At 40.0% G+C, this 20580-nt stretch overlaps 1 protein-coding gene across 2 annotated transcripts in view; it reads left to right on the top strand.

Moving 5' to 3' along the window:
• mpped2a (metallophosphoesterase domain containing 2a) overlaps positions 1-20580 on the top strand; it is an 80833-nt gene that overhangs the window by 18625 nt on the left and 41628 nt on the right. For both annotated transcript variants that reach the window (XM_085276129.1, XM_085276139.1), the window contains 2 exons: positions 9933-10114; positions 18358-18583. In XM_085276129.1, coding sequence (XP_085132255.1) covers positions 9933-10114; positions 18358-18583 — 408 coding nt within the window. The remainder of the gene's footprint in view (positions 1-9932; positions 10115-18357; positions 18584-20580) is intronic.

Here is a 20580-nt window from a genome sequence, read left to right as displayed (position 1 = left end):
ATACAAGTCCAAAATCATAAAATCTCAGTAGATTAAAACTGATTAGTCACAACAGTCACTGATGGTGTTAAAAATACATTAAAAATGTTGAAAAGACTGACAAAATTCCCTGCAGTGCTTCTGTCTACTCGCGTCTTTCTGTAGCTGCGCCTGCGTAGTGGCATCTGGAAGACTGCTGCTAACTTCAGTGGAGCTTGGAGAGCGATTACCGTGACTTATTAGAAGCGTGACAGTCAAACATGGTTTTAATGATGATTAAAATTCGAAACGGTAACGCCTAGCAATTGGGAATTTAACCACGGTAACTATGGTAACTGTGTTAACCGGTAAGTGTGTGACAAAGAAAAACAGAAGCTCAGTTGTTATGATTTTGAATATCTTGCATAGATGTTTTTCTTCTTTCTATTGAGAAATCAGCTTAATTCTGTGTATTTATGTTTAATCACATTGCATTATCCCTAAAAATGGCATAAAGTTTATTTCAAATGTCGGAGCACTCCTATTGGAAGAGGATAATTACAGATTTTCTAAACTACTAAAACACTCTCTTCTATGCTCCGAAGCCCATTATCAGTGTCCACAGCCAGTTTATTGAATCAGTCACTCTTTTGGCAAAATCTTTAACAGTTTTCACCACGTTAGAAATAATTTGCAGAATTTATTTGGCCTTTTTTTTACTTTTTTTAAAACAATAACAGTGAGAAAGAAGTTAAAAACAACTAAAGCACAGATGTCATTTCCAAAGCACACTTTGTTCACTCTTGCTGTTAATGATGTCAGTTGACCATTATACACCAGTGAGGGTGAGCTGAAGGTCAATAGGTGGGAGCAATTTGAGAAGCAGAGGAGGAAGATGAGGAAGAGCCAGATCAAGAACAGTAATAACAGATGAAATTTGAGCACCTGTGATAGACCATGTTTTTGTATATGAATGATGAACCACATGAAAAGAAAGAGGGGAAAAATATATTCTGGGAAACTTGGACGATGAGTGCCTCCTTTCACATTTTTCACCTACAACATAATGTTTACTTGATTCATACTAAAAGTAAGGACGGTAAATAGTCCTACTTCATGTTTCATAAGTCTTGTCGGATATCCAGTATGTATTAAATATAAACATTTACTGTGTGCTTTATTGTGATTGGTCTGTAAATAAAGGAAGTAGAGCAAAATGAACAACCTGGCCTAAACAGGTCATCTGTAGCGTCCATAGTAGTCTTTACTGTATTCTGATGTTTCAATGCAACACTTATAATAAGAATAAAAAGCAAAATTTGAGATGGGGGTGGCAGTGGTGGGTCCTGTTTCTGTTTTTGCATCCCATTTTTGTAGCTTTTGCAGAATTACACAAGAGCCACATGTGGTTGGAAAGATCTGGGTTTTGTGTTCTGAACACTGTACTGTTATTATTTTGACTGGCTCTGTGTGATCTAAAACACTACTGTGTGATTTTGAGCATGGATAACACTGTTTTCATGCCATTCGTGCGGTTTTTGTCAGAAGGGTCAGGGGTTTTTGTTCAAACCCAAATTGGAAGTTGGACTTTGTGATTAGGAATTTTGAAGAAAGGGGTCTAAGGTTTCAAAAACATGAATGAACATTTGTGACAAACTGTAACTAAATGGCTTATAAAGACGACCGCAAAAACATTTGGACAAGCTTTTAAAACTTAGGCTACAAAAAAACATTTACAAGCAGATCAGTCAGAGCGCAAATGATTGCTCAGACTTTACCCATCTTTGATCTCTGACTTCATATTAATGCCATTCTTACTCAGAACTGCCTTTGTGTCACTTGCTATAGTAGGTGTATCCTATTAGGAACACATTTTGTCATCATTACGAACACGCACAGATTTCCAGAGTAAAACAATACAATCCCTGCTGTCAGAGCTCAGACATTTGAGAAAGAGGCAATAAACTCTCAGACTATGGTGTCTCTAAGAGTCTTGGGATCTTCAGGCTCACCTATCTCTCTTTTGTCTTTGTACTCTAGTTTCTTTGATAAAATAATGACTTTCACGGTGGCAATATTTGGGAGGTTACAGTTCTGCAGTGACTCCTGGTTTTTTTTGTTTTCTCCTTTAGGTTGTATACATGAAGTCATCTGTTTGTGTTGGACAGCAGGATTTAAATGTAACCGGCTCTTTGTGCTGTGCAGCACACACTAGAGATCTGTGGGGGGTTTTTTTTTCTCCACTAAGAAAAAATGAAAATGGAAGAAATGCAATCAATCATAATGATTATGTGGACTCCTTAAAGAGCTCAGCGAGCCAGGAGAGTGACAGAGATGGCGACCTTCTTATCTCCACCGAGTTAAGAGGAGCGAGCTCAGGCAGCACTTTGACCCCGTTTGCTTGTGTGTTTTTTCAAAAGGCCACGGAGCCAAGTGCGCTCAGTCAAACGAATGTCCTCCTACAGACATCAGAGAGCACTTCTCTTTTCCTCCTTTGCTCTCTCCCACACAGTTGTTTTTCCTCACAGTTGCACTCTTCTGCAATGACACATGTGAGCAAGAACTGTATAAGGTCCACGCTTTAGCTGCGCTTCACATTTACTTTGTTCAGTTTTCCTCTCTGCAAAGCACCTCCAGCTTGTGACTTTAATGCTGCTATTGTGAGCGCGGTATTTATGTGAGGGTTTTATATTACTCCAGACTCTAATGTTAATAATCACATCATGATATTGAAGTGATTAATTTACAAAGTCCTTGTCAAATTTCAATCTGCTGCATTGTGTGACATGAATAAATGACTTTAGAAGAGATACTTAACTTTTTTTTATTTATTTTTTTTAAATAAAGCAGGGAAGAAAGAAAAAACAAGCTGTTGTTTTGTTAGAGAGAAGAGCTTTTCAGTTCCAAAATGTAGATTATTTATAGTCATCTGCAAATTTTGTAATTAAAGACACAATAAGGGCATGACAGTAAGAATAAAAACTGTTGCAGCAGTGTAGTTGGATTTCTTTAAATTGACATTAGTAATGTGTTGCAGCCATAGGTGAACAGAGTTAATGCCCTTCGGTTTCCCAGCTGAAGGATCACAGGCATTTCTTCATCGCCGAGATATTTCTGCAGCCGCAAAGCTCGGTTTTGTGTCAGCTCCAGTGTCATGGCGGATTTCAAAGTGTGCTCCTGCCCTCCCCAAGTGCATTAGCATTTCTCCTCTCCCCCCACCACTCTTTTTTTTCTTTTTCTCCCCCCCCCCCCCCCCCCCCCCACCCCCTTCCACAGTCTTCCCTCTGATGTCACACCGAAGCTCAGACATGTTAACACAAACCTTCATGCTAACACAGTTCAGTCTGTCACTGGAGAATATTCTTTTACCTGCTTCTGGAGCACAGGAAGACTTTTTCATTTTCGCTGTCTCCGTTTACAATAGATCAGAGGCCTCTGCTGCACCGCTGAACTCCTGAACTCCTGTATACATTACTAATGAACCTCTGGATTGTTATACAGTCATATGTTAACAAGAAAGACAGGGGCGCACTCTCTCTCTCTTTCGGTGTGCGTGTGTATGTGAGACCAATGCATTACTGTCATGAAGGTTTCTTGGCCTGGGCCTGCTCTAATTGATAGGGGCTGCTGGTATTTACTTACATTCTCTGGGCGGATTAAATCTCAAAGGAAAGGGGAGGTTGTTTTTCTTCTGGCTTTGTTTTAATATCAATGCTTTTGAGTGTGTGTGTGTGTGTGTGTGTGTGTGTGTGTGTGTGTGGGTGTGTGTGTGTGTGTGTGTGTGTATTTTTGTCATCCCATGTGGTTCTGCATTTGTCCTTTCTCCATGACGAGAACTGTCCAATCCTGTAAAGCTGCATGCCGCCCAGGTACCACAGAGCACCAAATCTAATCAGCTGCTACAGTCAAATGTACACGCTACTTTGCTGGTTTTGTTTGTTTTTTGTTTGTGTGTGTGTGTGTGTGTGTGTGTGTGTGTGTTAGGAGTAGAGAGACTCATTTACTGCACACAGTCAATAGTAAATATCATTAACTCTGTGGCTACTTTTTAATTTGTTCAGTGTGTTTAATATGCAGTCGAGGTCTGCCTGGATAACTGAGGCACTTCATATGCTACAGTGTATCAGAGCAAAGCTGAGGTCTCCCAGCTGAGGCAGTGGAAGAAGGGACAGAAGCAACAAATAGCAAATGCTGACTGAGTGCAAAGGACATGCAAGAAAATGTAAGTCGAAGGCTAGATTCAGATTTCTGGTTGAATACTGCGGACACAAGCAACTGGTCAGACTGTAGTCAGTAGACCAGAATCAGGCACTGGGATAGGACTGATAGGACTCGATATTTTTTTAGCTGGATGGCGATACACAATATATATCTCGATATTTTTTTTAAAGCCATAAAGTAAAAACAAAAAGAGAGTTCTTAGTCAAAGCTGTGTCCCAGATGTCACACAGGCACTTTTATTAACATACGGGATAGATGTACATGAAAACATTACTCAAAAATAAATTATGAGCATTTATTAAATAATAATGCTCCATAAATAAAAGAAAACAATGTTGTTTTTGTGCATAACAAAAAGCTCACAATTGTGCTGTCAAAATGTAAACTAAAAGATGCTGAGCATGATAACAAAGACAGACAGATTTTACAGCTGCTCTGTTCCCAAGTTCTACTGCGTCATTGACAGCCTGGAGTTTGAAATCCTCTTTGTAACCACGTCGCTGAACAGGCGCCATTTATGGTTCTTATACACACACAGTACGGTAATATTACGTTGAAGCACAGTACGTATTACTCCGCGAGGCTCCTCGGCAGCCGTAATGCTCCGACAATCCATCAAGCGGTGCAGCTCCGTCGTACCAAAACATTTTTTGACAGAGTTCTGAGCGCCGTCTACCACATAAAATCGGTTCGCGGTCATCAAGCACAACCAGAATTCATACATAAGGCGCACTGTCAACTTTTGAGAAAATGAAATGATTTTAGGCCGTGCAGCCAGTGTTGCCAACTTAGTGACTTTGTCGCTATATTTAGCGAGTTTTCAGACCCCGAGTTTTCTAAAAAAAAAAAAAAAGTCGCTAAAAAAAGACGTGAACGTGCGTATCGCTTTTACTCTCAACAAGCAGCGGGTGCTGTAACGCAGTCAGTTCTTCTTTTACTCTTTTACTCTTATGCTGTTTTGTGGATCACAAGGATTAAAACTACTTATAAACACACACACAAAGTAACTCCACCAGAGTGCCTATTTCGGGTCACTTTTGCCGGTCCAAGCCCGGGTAAAGGAGCAGGGTTGGAATTGTGACATTAAAAAAAACCAATAATTGCTAAAAGAAATTTAATTTGTAGTTCTAAATAAACTCTAAATGCATTTAGGACGTTTTTTACTCACTTTATGTCTCTTCCACGATGTTATTTCTCTCTCCAACAACGCGTAGATTAGATTAGATTTGGTCATGCTAATCTGCTTATGCAAATTAGGCGATGATGTCATTTAGCGACTTCTAGTGACTTTTAGGACAACCAATAGCGATTTTCCTTGCTGAGGAGTTGGCAACACTGCGTACAAACTCTGAAGCACGTAAAAACTCTGAAGCACGCACAAACTCCAAAACACGCACAAACTCCAAAACATGTGAAAACACGTAAAAACTCCAAAACACGTACAAACTCTGAAGCACGTACAAAAGATAACATAAATGCTCCAGGATGTTATGGGCAGTGTTGAACTTTTGTTACCTAGTGGCTACACAAGCCAGCAAGTACCAACGACCGGATTTGGTGTGTGGTAGTAACAGGTAAATGAACATTTATTTTTTTTTATTTGACTATATATGAATGCTTGTGTATAAATACACAAACAATACACATATGCTTTCATGCTTTCAATTGTGTAATTTAAGTGATCTAGGTAGCTCTGTTTTGGAAGTTCAGTTCATGCTAGAAATGTGTTTTGGAGTTTGTACGTGCTTTTTGGAGTTTGTACGTGTTTTGTCTCTAGGGGCCACCGCATATATTTATATATAAACATATATAAATAAAACCACTTTTTTTTTTTTTACATTAGTAATTCCTTTTGTGCATAATTTTATATTATTGTTAATAATAAATTAATTAAAGCAACAAAACAACCTGAAGAGCCGGTTCAGAGCCGAAAGAGCCGGCTCTTTTTAGTGAGCCGAACAGAAAGAGCCAGTTCTTTAAAAAGAGCCGGAAATCCCATCACTATGGGGAAGGGGGAGGCGAGGCCGAATAACGTTGCGTAGAGACAAAAGTGGATGAAAGACAGGCAAACTTGCGGCTCCACGAGTGTAATTACTTAACTTATACTATATCGATATAAACGATATTGTCACATCTCATATCTCGTATAAAAATATATCAATTTTTTTTTTAAACTCGATATATCGCCCAGCCCTACACTGCAATGTACATTAAAGATCTAAAAATTTAAAAGGAACAATATAATAACTGAAGAGGTCTTTTCTCAAAGTTGCTCTTAGATTATTGGTATTGGGTGTGAATGGCATAGCTCTGCCTTTGTATTTAAGAACAAAAGAGAAGGTAAGTGAAGGGAAAGTTTGTTTCAGGTATTGTTAGTTTTGTAAGAGTCACAGATCCATGATTTTAGAGCTTTATCAGATGAAATACTGCACAGTGGTTTACTTGTAAAAGTATTTATTATTCTGCTAAAGTATGCGTGCCTTCATTTATCTAACACGTTCAAACAATGCAGCGCTATGGTTACCAGTGTCGTCTTGGATTTCAGGACCCATTTCATTTTCTGCTTTTTCTGTTAGTTTTGTTTGTTTGTTTGTTTGTTTGTTTTGGGGGAGGGGGCTGTTGGCTGGGGTCTGCAAACCTCACAACCTGTAAACAGCTGATAAATGGTGGGAATCTGTAAGCTTTCCTGTCTGAAAATCGAGGGGTTTTTTATGTAGTGCACAGTAGGGATGGGTATTGATAAGATTTTCACGATTCCGATTCCATTTTCGATTCTGTTTAACGATTCGATTCTTTATCGATTCTCTTATCGATTCTTTTTAAAAAAGGAGAACACTAAGGTCGAATAGCTTAGAACTTTGTTTTATATCTTCTCTTTGAACAAGATAGAAATTTAGGAGTAATGTGGCCTTACAAACCCAACAGTGAGATCTTAAGAGATCCAGAGCCTACGGCTCTTCAATGGGGTGTCACAGGGTCCCCAGGAAAAAAATTGTAAATGTACAATAATAAAATAAATATTCTTCTGTAACAATAACAAAGTATAACATAAATTATTCTGTAGCAATTACACAAGAATATCCAGTAATGTCCCTGCCTACAATTAAACACATTCACTCAAAATAGGGGCATCTGCTGTGGCAAATGAGTGCAAGCCTTTTACCACAAACTTAGTCACTGCTCGTGACATTCGTCTATCCTGGCCTGAAAGGAGACGCTACCGGTAGACTGCAGCGACAACTGCCAGCATCTGAGCCAGCCAGACTCTGTCTGTCTGTCTCATCATGGTCACCTAAATGCACAGTAATGGCAGGTTTTGTAATAAGGCAGATCGCGCTAACATAATATGCACTGTTGTTGATTATTTACCTGCCGCATTAACGGGAGAGGACGTGCAAATGTTACCGCTGCTGCTGGGTTTCACGAGTCCGGAGCGGAATTAAAAACACGACATTCATTTAAGGTCATCGTGTGTTTTTTGCATATTTGTAGTGTTTCCTCCCTTAAATGAAATATCTACTTTGGAAGTTGCCCCGTTGTCATCCGTTCTCGTAAAGTATAGCCAAACTTTTGAGCCTTTGAGCCGCTTAGGTACCATGTTTCCTGCCAGGTAAATGACGCTCCGCAACGTGGTGACGTCATTCGGGGCGACTGAAATCGATAAGGGAATCGTTTGCAAAAGTGGCAAACAATTCCAAGGAATCCCTAGTGCACAGCGACGTTGGCATGTCAGTCAGTGTTTAAGCATATTTTTTGCAGTACATTGAGTTCATGTAGTTTTGTAGAGTTAACAACAACAAACAGTTGTTCTACATGGAGATGCAGACATGTTGAGATGATAAAAGTTTGTCAGCTGGATTTAACTTTTCTGTTTCTATCAAAGCATTTCTGAATGTGCGAGGCCTTTTATGGTCAGTGCTACAAAGCAATGAATATGACTTTTGAATGATTTTTGCTATTCAGTGAGTTAGTCATTCTTTCATGTATTGATTTTTTAAAATCATATTGGTGAAAATATATTTGCACCTTTTTTCTTTGGCTTTTGATTTAAAAAATTATACTCTAAATCACAACATAGCACTTCTATGTAGGGGTCACTGATGGGTATGATCAAGCCACTAAATGAAGTCGCGTCTTTTTGAAGAGTGGTATTTGTAATGTTTTGGAGGTTGAATGCTGTGCATACGTAAGGTTTTCCTTTGAGGGTGAGAATTGACATTGACGGAGGCTAAGAGAGGGTTTCTGGAATCAGACCGACAGCAGACTGCACACTAGAGATGTTTGTCACAGACAGTGACCAGCTTGTTCACCATTGTCTTACTATTAACACAATCCTGCGACATTTTAACTCAACAAAAAGTGTTTTAAAAAGGGAGCAGCACCAGTATCCAGGCTGTCTGTTGGCTGGCCACGTCTAATATTCTGATCTGTGTGGCACAGAAAAAAAACGTGAAAATGTGAACACACAAGTACAGCCGCACACACACACAGACCAGATAAGATGTTCTTTTGTGCAAAAGTGCCTATTTTCTCCATCTCCTTTAATGGCGTTTCCTCCAGTCTGAAACCTTTTGATTTCATCTGCTTCTCTGGCTGTTTCCACGCCACGTTTGTGCACACATGCAAGTTTAACTCTGTGTGTGTGTTTGTGTGTGTGTGCACATGCATACTTGTCAGGTTGGAGATTGCAGTGTTGATTATGTGTCTGATGTTGTCGACGGAGTGACATCCCTTCTAATGAAATAATGGTCTAGTGCCAGAGTGGTGGAGGATTGCACATTGTAGACCTCAATTATAGACAAGATTTTTTTTCCCTCCTGTCAGGAAAAAAATACAGGTTTTTCTTTCCTTTTAACACAAGTGCTTATAACAAACAAAATGCTAAATAAAGGAGTTACTTTTCAGCCAGACTTGGGTCTAAGTGATTTTTCTTTAGATAATGGATAGAAAGGACACAGAAATGCCTTAATTCACCATCTCTTTAGCCAATCTGATGCCACAAAACAGCTATTGCCCTCACTATGTGCCGAAATCAGCCACAGCAAACTGGTTGTTTTCCAGTCCACACTACACTTTTTTTGTTTTTTTTTCCTTTTTTTTTTCGGTGCTCTTGTAATGTCCCCTCTTTTCTTTGAGATGGATTTTACTCTGCTACATGCATTATCCTGTGAGTCGTGTAATTTATTTTGCACAACAAATGATCTTTTTAAGCGTCCTATTTTCTGCTGTGTCCCTTCTAAAAGCTGCTGTGAAATTAGTATATATTTTCTTCTTTTAAAAAAATCAAAAGTCTTGTTTTGAGGATACTTTATATTTTATCACAAACGGGGAGAAGATTTTCAGATGGTCATTTTCAAAATTGGAAATTGAATAAATAAAAATCAGGTTTGACTACTTTCAATTTCATTATTTTTAATTTTTTGTTAATGACACGGTAAATAGAAATTTCTTGAGAAAGTCGAAGCTCAGGTCCTACAGACAATTCAATTATTATTATTTTTTTAATAGACGGTAAAGTGTCTTCAAACAATCTCAGTATGTAGCTATTGTCACAAATGGTGGCAAAATGTATCAAATCACCATTTGTGACAACAGCCACACACTGAGATTGTACTGCGATCAATATACTGACTCTAATTAATCACTAAATAGTCTTTGGTAATTAATTCAGTTACTGAAAAAGAGCTAGTCAGGTCCCAGTCAGTCATGTAATGCAGCTTTAGTGACGACAACTTTCTCTCTGTCTTTTTCAGGGTGGACCCTATTCCGTATGACACTCCCAAGCCAGCGGGACACACCAGGTTTGTGTGTGTTTCAGACACACACTCGCGTACAGATGGCATCCAGATGCCCTATGGCGATGTGCTGTTGCACATGGGTGACTTCACTGAGCTGGGCCTGCCCTCTGAAGTTAAGAAGTTCAACGACTGGCTAGGTACTGAACTACTTAACCCACATGCTCAGTACAGCTGTTCTAGATCCATGCATTGTTTTTCTCTCTCACACAAACACGTACAAATGCAAAGTCTCTAAAGAGCAGGAGGCAGGGCCTGAAGCATGTTTAACTGTTAACCAGACAACACAATGAACCCCTCCGCCTCCCCTCTGTTTAGCCCCAACTGCTGTGCTAAAGTGTCCAGTTTAACCCCTTTGACCTAACACCCTGGATCAGTTAACCTTTCACCTCTCCCTCTGGCCCCATGCTGTAGGTAAATCTTTAGCTTTCATGTGTGTATGTGTTTTCCAAGTTGTGTGGTTTCAGAACCGTTAGCCAGTGCTTTGTTTGTGGACCCATGAAACCATTTTTGGCCCCATGTTATAGACATGTTTCACTCAGTAGAAGCACACATGCTCCATGCCTGTGCCTCTCACACTCTAAATCAGTAGGTACCACTAACTAGACTGGGCTATAGTACTTCAGGATTTTGAATTATTTTTTTCTTTAGTTTTAACTGTTTGCATTTGTCTGTTGATCAGCCAGAACAGTGTCCTGAAATTACATTTAACCTTTAAGCTTTATGACTGTGTGGCTTACACGTTCACACACCCCCTGGTCTCCCTGGTTCAAGACCAGGAGGGGGCTCAAGCTGAGCAGCTGAAAGAATCTTTAAACTTTGATTGCAGTCCCTGAGCATGTAGAGTGAAGACTGCTGAAGGAAATTGTTTGACGAATTGGAGTCCCTCACAAGCTCTTATGTTCTGAACTGTCGCACAGAGACAATTCACGATGTTGTCAAGCCCTACATAATATTTCTGGCCGGAGGGGTTTAATAAACATGGCCTGCAAAATCAGTTCATCAGCAAAAAAAAAACAACTCACTTTGTGTTCAATCAGCGCATATCGTTGATTTCAGTAGTTTGATCTGTGTGCTGAAAAGTGGACGGAAAATGGAAAATGTTGAACATGTGGCATTGGTGGTGGTGTTATTTAACTGTAACGAAAACAACGTTTAATTTTAGAGAATAAACATTGATTTTTTTTTTTAAAGTTGATTTATGAACCTGTCACGACTTATTTTCATATTTTCAGAGTGGAAACCTTTAGCTTGTAAACCTTTTGAAGTAGTACTCCTCGAAATCTGTGTTTTGAGTTTCAAACACTTTGCCCCCCTGTAGAGTTGAAAGGTGGCTGTCAAAGTTGTGCCTCTCCAAAGATGACAGGGGCTGCAGTCAGTCTGCTTTCACTGCATTTACAGTGGATTCTAGCACTGACCCAATTTTCACAGCCAAATAAAAATCTAGTTTACAGAAACTTCTCAGCCCTTTCCTGCAGCATGATCCACTTCTCCAACACTCTGTATCCACTTTTTAATTCATTTTTAATAGAGTTTGGCTGAAAAGGCATTTTCATTTCACTCCTAATACACAGTCTTGTTGAGTTCACAGCCTACTGCTCTTATACTCCATGTAACATGTAACACATGACTGCAGATACATTGCAAATATTTTTATGGACCAGGGTTACTTTCCTGTCACTGTGTCAGTCCACACTAAGATTTTTTTTTTACCTTGGTGTGTATATATATATATATATATATATATATATATATATATATATATATATATATATATATATATATATATATATATATATATATATACATACATACATACATAAAATATTGCTAGACATGATGAAGAGTAGAGGAGAGAGGACTTTCTACACTGAGACGCATCTTAAACAGTTCAAACTACAATGTGAAAGGCTGAATGTGAGTGTTGAAAGTTCAAAACCTGCTGCAAACGTTAAAAGTTGGTCAGAGCTGATAGAACACATTTAAACCTTTAAAGTCTGCATTTTCAGCTTTATGAATTATGAATGTGATTGGTTGTCAGTCACAGTAGTACGCCCACTTTGCCAGCTTGACTCTTTAAAGTACTCTCAGGTGCTTTGCCCTTAATTACCCTGAAACGCGCGCGCGCGCGCACACACACACACACACACACACACACACACACACACACACACACACACACACACACACATCATACATGCACTCATACCAAAAAAAAGAACAGACACACACACACACACACATCATACATGCACTCATACCAAAAAAAAGAACAGACACTAATGCTGGCTTTTACACGTCCCTTTTCTTTCCCCCTTAAACAGCACCTGGCCCCACCAGGAGGTTGTCCATCAACGCAGACAGTCAGTGCGTGTGTGTCTGCGTGTGTGTCTGCGTGTGCAGACGTGGTTGTGCGCTTTGTTCATCCAGAGTGAAAACAGAGATATTGGCCATAATGGGGAATCGATGCAGAGCAAAGTGGAAAATGACTTTGTGTAGTTGGGAGCACCCTGCCTGCTAATGCCTCATAGAAGACTGTGTGTCTGCAGACTATACACCTGGTCCTCCAACTCAAATGACTGATGTAGAGTGGAAGAGGTAGAAAATGGCAATGGGGTAGTCTAGCTGCTTGTTGGAAAAAACCTTTAAATAAATGAATTTAGTTTTCGGCATCGTTACACTTTTACATAATTAAATTTAAAATGGAAACTATTTGATTGTGCTGTATTATTTTTTCTTTTTTTAATCATATTTATCATTTGCTCTTCAGATGACACACAGGTCTCTGCAGCCTCCACAATGAGAGAAATGTAGTTTATTTATCTTGTGGCTCTTTCATTTCTGCTGTTAGCTTTACATGGCTAACAGCTTCGAATGAATGTGAACCAAGTACTTGTCAAAGGTTTGATATTGGCTTAAAGGTCACCTTTGGACCTTGTTGATGTAGCAGAGTTTCAGAGAGTGAAAGTGAGACCAGGAGACTAGACCGTCTTTTACATTTGTCAGGCACAGCAGTTCAGTAATTGTTTTCAGTGTTTCTCAGGGTGAAAGATCCAGATTAAAATGTATGGAATGTTTGCCAGGTCAACACAGTTGCGTAACACAGTTTAATTATTGGGCAGAAGCGGCGTCCTGCAGGTAGGTATCTTAATGGTACAAAGCATTATTGAAGCTGAAACTGGGGGAAAAACAGAGGTCTCATCAGATAAATCTGAACAGATTTTCTGTGATGGAGGAGGAATTTGTTGTAGGTGTGCAGCTTTTTTTTTTTTTTTTTTTTTTTTTGGAAAAGTCTGTGCCGCCTCATCTATCTGCTCCTCTCACACTACAGAGGAGACAGCAGTTTGTCCGGGCCATCGACTGCTGTTTGGCCTCTTGGAGGAGATCATTGGAGATCGATGCTGAGAAGCAAGATCTCCCTGACCCGGACTGTCTGATGGCTGAGCATTGACTCTGATCTCCTACTTTAAGCTGCTCCCAAGCTGCTCTGTAGTGTGTGTGTGTGTGTGTGTGTGTGTGTGTGTGTGTGTGTGTGTGTGCGCATTTGTGTGGGTAAAGAATAAATCATTTGGCCCAACTTAAAAACGTACAATCACCTCAATTACCTAATCAAGCTGCAAATAAACAAACAAAAAAACCGAAACCTCTCCAGTTTTTCTCAGTTGTGCTTTTTCCCCCCTGCTAAACAGCATTTGAGGTCATCATCTTAGAGATGTAAAATATCCACATTTTACGCCTCCAGCACACACATAGCATCATTAGCATTCATTAATGTTTTTTTCCCTCCAACGATCACAGGATAAATGCTTTCATTTGTTTGTTTTTTTGTGTTTGGTTTCTTTGCTCTGTTTTGTTCTCTACCAATGGTGGAGATTCAAAGAGAACCCAGTGAAAATCAATAAGGAATCGAATTGATAAGTCATATTGCTAATGCAATTCGAATCGCTAAATTCTTCTTCATTCCCATCCCTACTCATGCACCTCTTTATTTTTTTTTATTATTTTTTTTTTTTTTTAATTTGTAGGAATTTCAAAGACACTTCTTTCACCTTGTCATTATAGGATATTGTGTGTAGGATTTTGTGGTGAAAACTGAATTTAATCCATTTTGGAATAAGGTTGTAACATGACGCTGTGTGGAACGAGTGAACCACAGTGAATTCTTTCCATATAGACTGTATCTACGAGTAGGTCAGCGAGGCTATAGTTAGGACAAGCTCCACTGCAATCAGACACTGGGGTTCAATGATGTCAGTCCATTGTTTGTTTTCTAGTAATTAACAGTTGCTGGGAAGATTTTGATGCTGGATTGTCATCATCTCTATTCACTATTTTCTCTTCTCCATGTCTTACCTCACTGACTACACACTGCTCTACCCTCCAGCTCACACACACACACACACACACACACACACACACACACGGTGACAGTTGAAGAGACAAACTATGAAAGGGACTAGCATGATCAAAAATGACTAAATTCATCTCAAAATATATGGAAGTAAGTAGGTAAATAATGTTAATGAGGTCGGTGGGTTTTATATATCTTTTTCCTTTGGCTTCTTAGTAGGAAGGCAGAACACTGGAGTGTATTCTTGCCGGTCATGTTTACTGACATAGGCCAACTCTGAGCTGAAACCCTGATATTTAAATATCTAGATACTGACTAATGAGTGAATGTTTGTTTTGTTAAATAGGGGTATATTTTTTGTTTCGGCTCTAATTAAAATAGGTTTTTAAATAAAATTGCATAGCTTGATTACTCTGCATGTCTTAAGGGATGAATTTATAGAAACAGACAAAAGGATGATTTATTAAACTCCTATTCAACCCTGGCAAAGTGTGTATTTTTAGTGTTGCACTGTGGAAAACACTTTCTAAATGAAATGTTTTTAATGTGCAGATGTCGTCTTAAATGTCTCGTCTGCCTCTTTGAGAGGTATGACAAAACATTTCAGTGCTTCGTTTTTTTCAGAGTTTTGTTTTGATCTTTGTACTCTCCTTCATACCTCTGGCTGTCGGTGAAGAATGAAAAATAAATCCAGGTGTATCACAGCATCAGGACTCTGTTAGATGTATCACGGTAGCAATAAAAAGCAGTAGAAATTCCCAGTGGAGTAATGGAGACGGAGTTTGGTGGTAATTATGTTTTCCCCAGATTTTCCCTGCCTGGTGTCGGATGATTCGCTTTGGGTTTTGTGTGAGCGTACAAATGGATGCGTGATCCAGTTAGAGTGCTGGGGGACTGAGAGACGGCGCTCTCATTTAAGTTTACACTGGAATTTATGATCCCGAGATGCATCGAGAGCTAATTTAGAGCAGCGGGAATGAAACCTATAGACCGGGGAGCCATGATTCTTTCATTTCCAGTATTAGAGAACACACACACTCTTTTCCAGACATGCACGCACGCACGCACGCACACACACACACACACACACACACACACACAGACACTTGAGCTGGATGTGGCAGACTTTTTGTTTGTCTTGAGCTGATGTCTTTTGATTGAATTTTTATTCTCTTGCATTCACTTTCTATTAGTTTTAGTTCCAGTTTTGGTCTTTGCCTCTGCAGAAATTGAGCAATATGCTCAATTTTTTTTTCTTCCACTTTCCGTTATGAATCCAAACCAATTTTAGTCAATAAATACTCTTTATTGGACTTTTTATTCAGCATTTTATTCAATTTATCCTCTTCGCTTGCATCACAGCATTCTTCTATAAATGGCAACACTTAAAACAAAGCACAGAAAAGCATTTTACACAAAACTGGGATCACCTACCTTCCTGTCAAACTCCATTTTTATAGATGGATATAGACATCTCACTTATAAAACTGTAATAGCACTGTAGTGTTACACACACTGAATTTCTACCATTTTTGTTACTGAGCATGTTTAGCAGATCTCCTAAAGTCAGCTTAAACCTGCTTGAATACAAACCTCTGTCTTCATCTGGACAACCAAGGGATGCTGGCTGCACAATCATCCGTTTAGTGTCATTTTTGTGTGTGTTTCATCTCATATTTAGACTGTGTAACATCTGCAATTACACAACTCCTTTTCTTTTGAAGTTCCATATATTAACGTTCACAGCTTGTTAAATTGTGTATGCATTATGAAACAAAAACCAGACTCGTACCTTGTTGCAGAAGGCCACTACAGTACCAGGTATGAACAGTCACTCTTTGACAGAACTATATGGCATGACAGCCAGCAAGTGTGGCAGCGTGTGTTAAGAAATGTACTTAAGTAATCAGGATGAATTCATTAGCATACCAACAAGTCAGTATTCATTTTATCCAAACCTTCCCACTAAAGTAGATCCAATACCTGACAGAATGCGCTTGGAAATGATTGAAAATTAATCTGGAAGGATGTTAATAATTGATTTATAATTTGTATAATTTGTTAAGCAGAAATGCCAAACATGCATTAGCTTAGACTCGCACGTCTGCTTTTTTTTTTTTATTTGATACTGAGCATAAAATGTTTGGATTTTGGAGGTTGGTGTAACTAAACAATGAAACTTGTTGAAAGACTTTTTGGCTAAAGAAACATTGTCTAACATTTTGTAGACCAAACAGTTTTTAGATAATTCAAGAAAATCCCAGGAGGTTAATCTGTTATTTTAAAACAAAAATCATTAGCTGTGGTCAGATTGTGTGTTTTAACAGTTGTGTTTGGGGGCGGCAGAGTACTACCGCTCCCTCAGAGCTCATTCTTCTCATGGCTTTTTCTCAACTGACTATACAAAATGAGCCTGCATATTAGTCTATACATATTCCGCAGGGCATTCAAGAAGACAAAGGAAGGAGGACTGGAGCAAGAGCACCAGGAAGCCTAAAACACAGAATCCAGGAGGGGGGGGGGGGGGAAGAGAAATATAGAGAGTGAGTCGAAGGGTGATGAAGGCCAGGCCCTTTTGTTGAGTGCTCAGTCGGCTGGAATAAAGTAGTAAGTCAGTTTCTTGATGGCGAAGGGGTACCAGGACAAATCACCTCGACAGAGGAGAGCGAAAAGGGCACAGCAGAAGTTGAAAGATGAGGGGATGAGAATTGTAATAGATGTTCTTCGCTATTTAGTTCAGGTTCATGCCTTTTCCAGCTGCCTGGCATCTACAGAGATAGACGGTAGTCTGTTGGGGTCAAACTGAGCCGTCAGCTGTGGTTGTAACCTCTTTGACTGTCTGAATTGAGGGTATTTTTCCCTCCAATTATCTGAGTTTCTTTCCAGCCCTGATCTGTACTCAGGGTTAGGTATACAGGGAGCGATTGAGGGAGTGTATTCTTTATATACAAACTATTGGGATAAACTGCTGTTTCTGTAGAGAGGGAGTAGGTGGAAAATACATACAGCTACTGTGTGATTTTTATAAAATGCTGTTCAGCCTTAAACTGCTCGATATAGATAAATTAACAGCCTTTAAAAAAACTGCTAAATCTGATTTGACTCAGAACACCTTATTCGATCTAGGGACTGGAGGGCAAACTCTAAGGCAGGGTACACAAATAACGTGCCAAGCCTTGGTGTATGCCATGTTTGTATAACTCCCATGAATTAAAAAAAAAAATTTGGTCAAAAGAAAAAAGGTTTCAACTTTTCTCAGTTTAAGTGAACTTTTTTAATGTTTCTTTCATTTCTCATTGATTTAATATTGCAGAGGGGCACTAGGAGAGCAGCAAAGCTAGTTTTAAAGAAAGTGATCCAGATCAGCATCAAAAGTTAATGAGTTCTCGCTTTGTTTGGCCTCCACCTCTCCTGCAAGTTTCTCGAAACTTGGTTTAGTGGTTTGTGTATAAACCTTGATGTTTCTCAGCCTCTGCTTTGGCAGAAGAATAATATTAAGGCTGAATCACGTATTGTGCTCATAACAGATCTGCAACTGAAGGACACAGGATATTAAAGCCTTTGACAAAGATCTGTACAGAAACGCACAACAAATCAATTTCAAAGGATCAGATCAATTTAAATGTTATCCATACTCTGACCTTTAGGTCTCTTTAAGTTTTTACTTTTGACACTATAATGCTGTCGACCAGTGATGTTAGAGGATGAGAGGCTCTCTTTAGATTGCATCTACAGGAATAAAAAGACTAAGGTCATTATTAGAGTTTTAGCTCTAACGTCCAACTTGCTATAATAAGCAAAACTCTGAGAGATCTATCTCACTATTTCTTAATTTTTTTGGTCAAAAATATACCACAAAAGTCCCATATCACTACACTTAGTGTTTCGGAAGTGCTAAAAATGTCTGAGGAAGGCAGTCTTGCCTATCGAGCCCCCGAAAACAATTCCAACCAGAGCTTAGTGTGTAGATTTATGTGTGGATTTGGGACTTCAGCTCACCATCCTCTCCCTGGCTTCTCTTCTATCTTCTAGGTGGCCTACCGTATGAGTTTAAGGTAGTAATCGCGGGGAACCATGAGCTGACCTTCGATAAGGACTTTATGGCTGAGCTGGTCAAGCAGGATTACTACCGATTCCCCTCAGTGTCGAAGCTCAAACCAGAGGACTTTGACAATGTCCAGTCGCTGCTCACAAACTGTGTGTACCTGCAGGACTCAGACGTCACCATAAAGGGATTCCGGATATACGGGACACCATGGTAAGAGTGCCACCTGTTTACTTGTTTTTTTTTTTTAATGACTAAAACTGCTCTCCTCACTGTCTGCCCAGCATAACCGCTGAGTCACGTTTCTGTCTCATCGTGCTGTGGATCCCTGAGGTGACAGTATGCCTTCTCCAAGTCTGTCAGTTTCTGGCTGCTTTCCAGCTACTCGCTGCAGTAACTCTGTAGTCTGCTGCACGCTCACAGCAAGGGACCTCTCGTACATGCAGAGCGTTATTCCCAGAACGCACATTCCTTTATGAGCTCAGGACCTTCGCCTGCACCTCGTGCTTATGTTACACCGGTGTTTTGACACAGGGTTAAGTGATACGTGTGGTACCAGGACGCTGTGAATAGCCTCTCAGGTGTGGGAGTAATGCTGGAAGGGGAGCACGTTGGGTACGGAGATGGTGTGAGAGGCGTTCATTCAGCAGACGACTGCAGAGGGGAGTTCTTCTTACAGTGAGAAGTGTGTGCGCAAAGAGTTGAGGATGAAGAAAACTCTCCTGAGATTACTGCTGAATCTACTGTTGTACTTAGTAGTAGCATTACACTGTCCCTTATTTTTTTTTTTATAAATATTCATATAAAGCATGGATTTTTGCACCATGGAAGTAGAAATCCACACCAGATAAGGATTTGTTATGTGCGTGTTTTATTTTAATACTTATATTTCATATTTTTAAAGAATGCTATCATCCATTCGCTAATTGATTTTAAGAATTTATAGTTCTCTGGAGGAGATCTTTTAGGAAGGTGAAACTTAAAACACACACACCATACATAAAACCTGATTAAGCCGAATGGTAAAGCAAATATATTTAATATATGCTATATTAAATGTACATCTATATGAAAGCAGCCCCATAACGTACAACCTGCAGTAAATCTAACCATCGGTCATCTCTGCTTAAAACATCGCCACACTCATCCACCCTTGAGTTATTTTTTCAGTGATTCACTCCATAGAAATGTCCATATGTGTCTGTATCTGTTAATCTGATAATTAACTAATTATTTTAGTCTTAAATTAAAACAAATTATCAAATTAAATCTAATGAATCCCAGAAGCTGCAGTTTTGTCCTGGTGATCTTGGACCACTGCTCCTTCTTTGCCAGTATCCTGTGTCTTAAGGTCCTTTTTATTGAGCTATCTGATCCATTTGCCTTTGCTTGATAAGCCAAATAGAAAGAAACCTCTGTAGCTCAGTGTGAGCTGCTGTCATCTCCCAGTATCTGAACAGTCTTGCAGTCTGACCTTGGCCCGCCTGCACTGCAGCTGTGTGTCTTGCTGTGTGACAGTTTAGGCTGGAGCTTTCCCCGTCCTGCTGTGACTGTCTCTGCTCTCTTTGCACAGCAGACCTAAAATAACTATTGAGGTCACACGTTCATCCTTTAGCGGCTATAATTAGCAGGTTTGCAGCCTGGCTTCAGAAGTGGCAGAGGAGAGTGGCAGGGAAGAGGCGGGGGCAAAACGCAGCATTCCTCAGACATCACAGGAGCAGGAAGATGAGATTACACTCTTTTTTTTTTTTCTCCCCTCCGTCCTTCCTCTATTCCATCCCTCTGTTTGAAAGGGGAAGGATGCTACCCCTCCCCTTCTCCCTGGTGGGTGTTTAGTGTGAGGCCTGGTAAATGTCTGTTGTGACAGCTGGGGGTCTCGTGAGAGGCCGAGTGGACAGCTTGGCCTCCCCCCCCCACACCTACTCCTGCTCAGCTTCCTCAACTCCTTCACACCCATATGCCACCGTGGCCTGAGGTCTGGACTCCTTGTCCAGTGTGAGGTCTCACTTAGCCCTGCAGTGACCCCTCACTTCATCAACAGCTCGCCATCTCGCCGCCTGGGTGGCCGAGCCCCTCCGAGCCTTCAGCGGTCTGCTGCTACAGGCCGGGACCCGACAGCATCACTCAGGAAATGTAGCGTGTAACAACCACCTGATAAATGCGGCTCGGGGTTCAGTCGTCCTCTAAGCTGCTGCTGCTGCTACTGCTTT

This window comes from Mchenga conophoros, linkage group LG1 (assembly GCF_057382185.1).
Source record: "Mchenga conophoros isolate Kocher_MC1m ecotype Shallow Benthic linkage group LG1, M_conophoros_male_GT1.1, whole genome shotgun sequence".
Taxonomy (NCBI): Eukaryota; Metazoa; Chordata; class Actinopteri; order Cichliformes; family Cichlidae; genus Mchenga; species Mchenga conophoros.
Note: the sequence above shows the minus strand (reverse complement) of the source record. Positions and strands in the feature narration are given on the sequence as shown.